The 1,852-nt window shown below is 62.7% G+C and overlaps 1 protein-coding gene across 1 annotated transcript; it reads right to left on the reverse strand.

Annotated features, from left to right (window-relative positions):
- On the reverse strand, positions 1–1,246 carry Rps15 (ribosomal protein S15). Its single transcript, XM_027952573.3, has 4 exons — positions 1,167–1,246; positions 751–836; positions 236–470; positions 1–150 (listed from the first exon to the last, which is right to left on the reverse strand). Exons 1-4 carry the CDS (start codon positions 1,167–1,169, stop codon positions 37–39), a joined length of 438 nt encoding a protein of 145 aa, XP_027808374.1. The 5' UTR covers positions 1,170–1,246; the 3' UTR covers positions 1–36.
- Between the last annotated feature and the right edge of the window lie 606 nt (positions 1,247–1,852).

Consider the following 1,852-nt stretch of genomic DNA (forward strand, 5'->3'; position numbering starts at 1 on the left):
CACAGGAGCTGGGTGTGCCTTTATTGCCCAGGCAGGCTACTTGAGGGGGATGAAGCGGGACGAATGGGTGGCCCCAATGCCAGGCCGGCCGTGCTTCACGGGCTTGTAGGTGATGGAGAACTCGCCCAGGTAGTGGCCGATCATCTCGGGCTGTGGAGGTCAAGAGCAGGGGTCAGGGTGTGTGGGCAGACAGCAGCTTATCCGCGCACCCACACCCAGGGCACACCATACACACCTTGATCTCCACCTGGTTGAAGGTCTTGCCGTTGTAGACGCCAACCATGCTGCCCACCATTTCAGGCAGAATTATCATGTCCCGCAGGTGTGTCTTCACCACCTCTGGCTTCTCCATCGGGGGCGCCTCCTTTTTGGCCTTGCGCAGGCGCTTCAGCAGCGAGTGCTGCTTCCGCCGCAGGCCGCGGTTCAGCCGCCGCCGCTGGCGTGCGCTGTACAGCTGCATCAGCTGCTCGCTGCGGGGGACAAGGCGGCGGGTGGGTGGCCTGCCCCGCCACACAGCTGCCCGGGGCTGCACGCCCCTCCTCTGGCCCCTACAGCGCAAGGACAGCAGGGACATACCCAGGCCAGGCCCCGGAGCAGCCCGCCCTTCCCTGCGGGCGAATCCCTCTAGTTCAGGGTTCACTGCACCAGGCGGTCTAGGGGACACCGGGCCATCGGAGCCCTGGGCACGCAGCCACGGCCCTCGCCCACCCGGGCCCTCTACATCAAAGGCGTCTCCCGCCGGCTCCTTACTAGGACATGTCCAGCAGCTGGTCGAGGTCCACGCCGCGGTAGGTGAACTTGCGGAAGGTCCGCTTCTTCTTCTGCTCCACTTCCGCCTGCGCGGGCGCGGACGGGGTTGAGTAGGGGCTCGAGACCCACCCCGCGGCCCCACGAACGCGCTCACAGGGCGTCCGGCCCCAGTACGGAAGCCCGCGGGCACACGTTTGTCCCGGGTCACCGGGGCTCAGCCGAGAAATGCGGGCCCGGGGCCTTCCGCACCCCGAGTGGTCCTCACACACCGGGACCGTCCCGCGCCCCCACCCGCGGCCCCGGAGGCTTGGAGCAGGCCGTCACAGCGCGGGGCAAGACCCCGGCCCCCGCGGGACGGCCGGAGATCGGATGGAGTTGGATAGGGACCCACAGGGGCCGGGACGAGCAGCACTCACCATCTTGCCGGCTTTGCGGAAAAGACCTCCCCGCCCCGCGCCCGCGAAGTTATCGCGAGGCCTCCTCGGACCCCGCCCCTTGGCCGTGCGCGCATTTCCGCCTTCCCGCGGCAGAGGCCGCCCCCTGCCGTCCGGAGGGCAGAACACCGGCTTTGGGTATCAAAGGGGCCGCCGCCTTGGGCCGAGTTGCCTTTTCCAAAACGCTGGTCTTGTTTGAACCTCAGGTGCGTGCTCTGTAATCAACGCCAACGAATCCATCTCAAAAGAATGCAGCGCCTACTGTTTGTGAACAGGTGTGATTTAGAGGTTCAGGGCCCGGTGGCAGGAGGCACAGGCATGGATGGACATTGTACCTGTCAACTGAGAGAAGAAGAGATTGGCTCTGGCCTCCCTGAAAGAAACCACTCAGGCTTTAATTAACACGTTCTTGGATGCCTGTTGTCCCCACTACTGGGGAGGTCCAGGCTTGAGGCCCAGGAATTGGAGACTGAAGAAAGGAAGAGGGGATGGAGGGAGAAAGGCACAAAATAAGGGGAGGAGAGAATAGAGATAAGCAGGAACAATGTTTCTGTCTTGCTGGATTTTTTTTTTTTTTTTAAACCGGGGGTTAAACCCAGGTGTGCTTAACCATTGAGCCATACCCCTAGCCACTTTTAAAATATTTTATCTAGAGACAGAGTCTCTAG

The sequence above is a fragment of the Marmota flaviventris genome, chromosome 1, assembly GCF_047511675.1.
Source record: "Marmota flaviventris isolate mMarFla1 chromosome 1, mMarFla1.hap1, whole genome shotgun sequence".
Classification (NCBI taxonomy): Eukaryota; Metazoa; Chordata; class Mammalia; order Rodentia; family Sciuridae; genus Marmota; species Marmota flaviventris.

Excerpts from the sequence above, each read along its gene's own strand:
- Rps15 (XM_027952573.3), bottom strand. Across the intron at positions 471-750 it reads CAGCTGCTGGACATGTCCTA|CGAGCAGCTGATGCAGCTGT; the intron begins GTAAGGAGCCGG and ends TGTCCCCCGCAG. Across the intron at positions 151-235 it reads TCAACCAGGTGGAGATCAAG|CCCGAGATGATCGGCCACTA; the intron begins GTGTGTATGGTG and ends TGACCTCCACAG.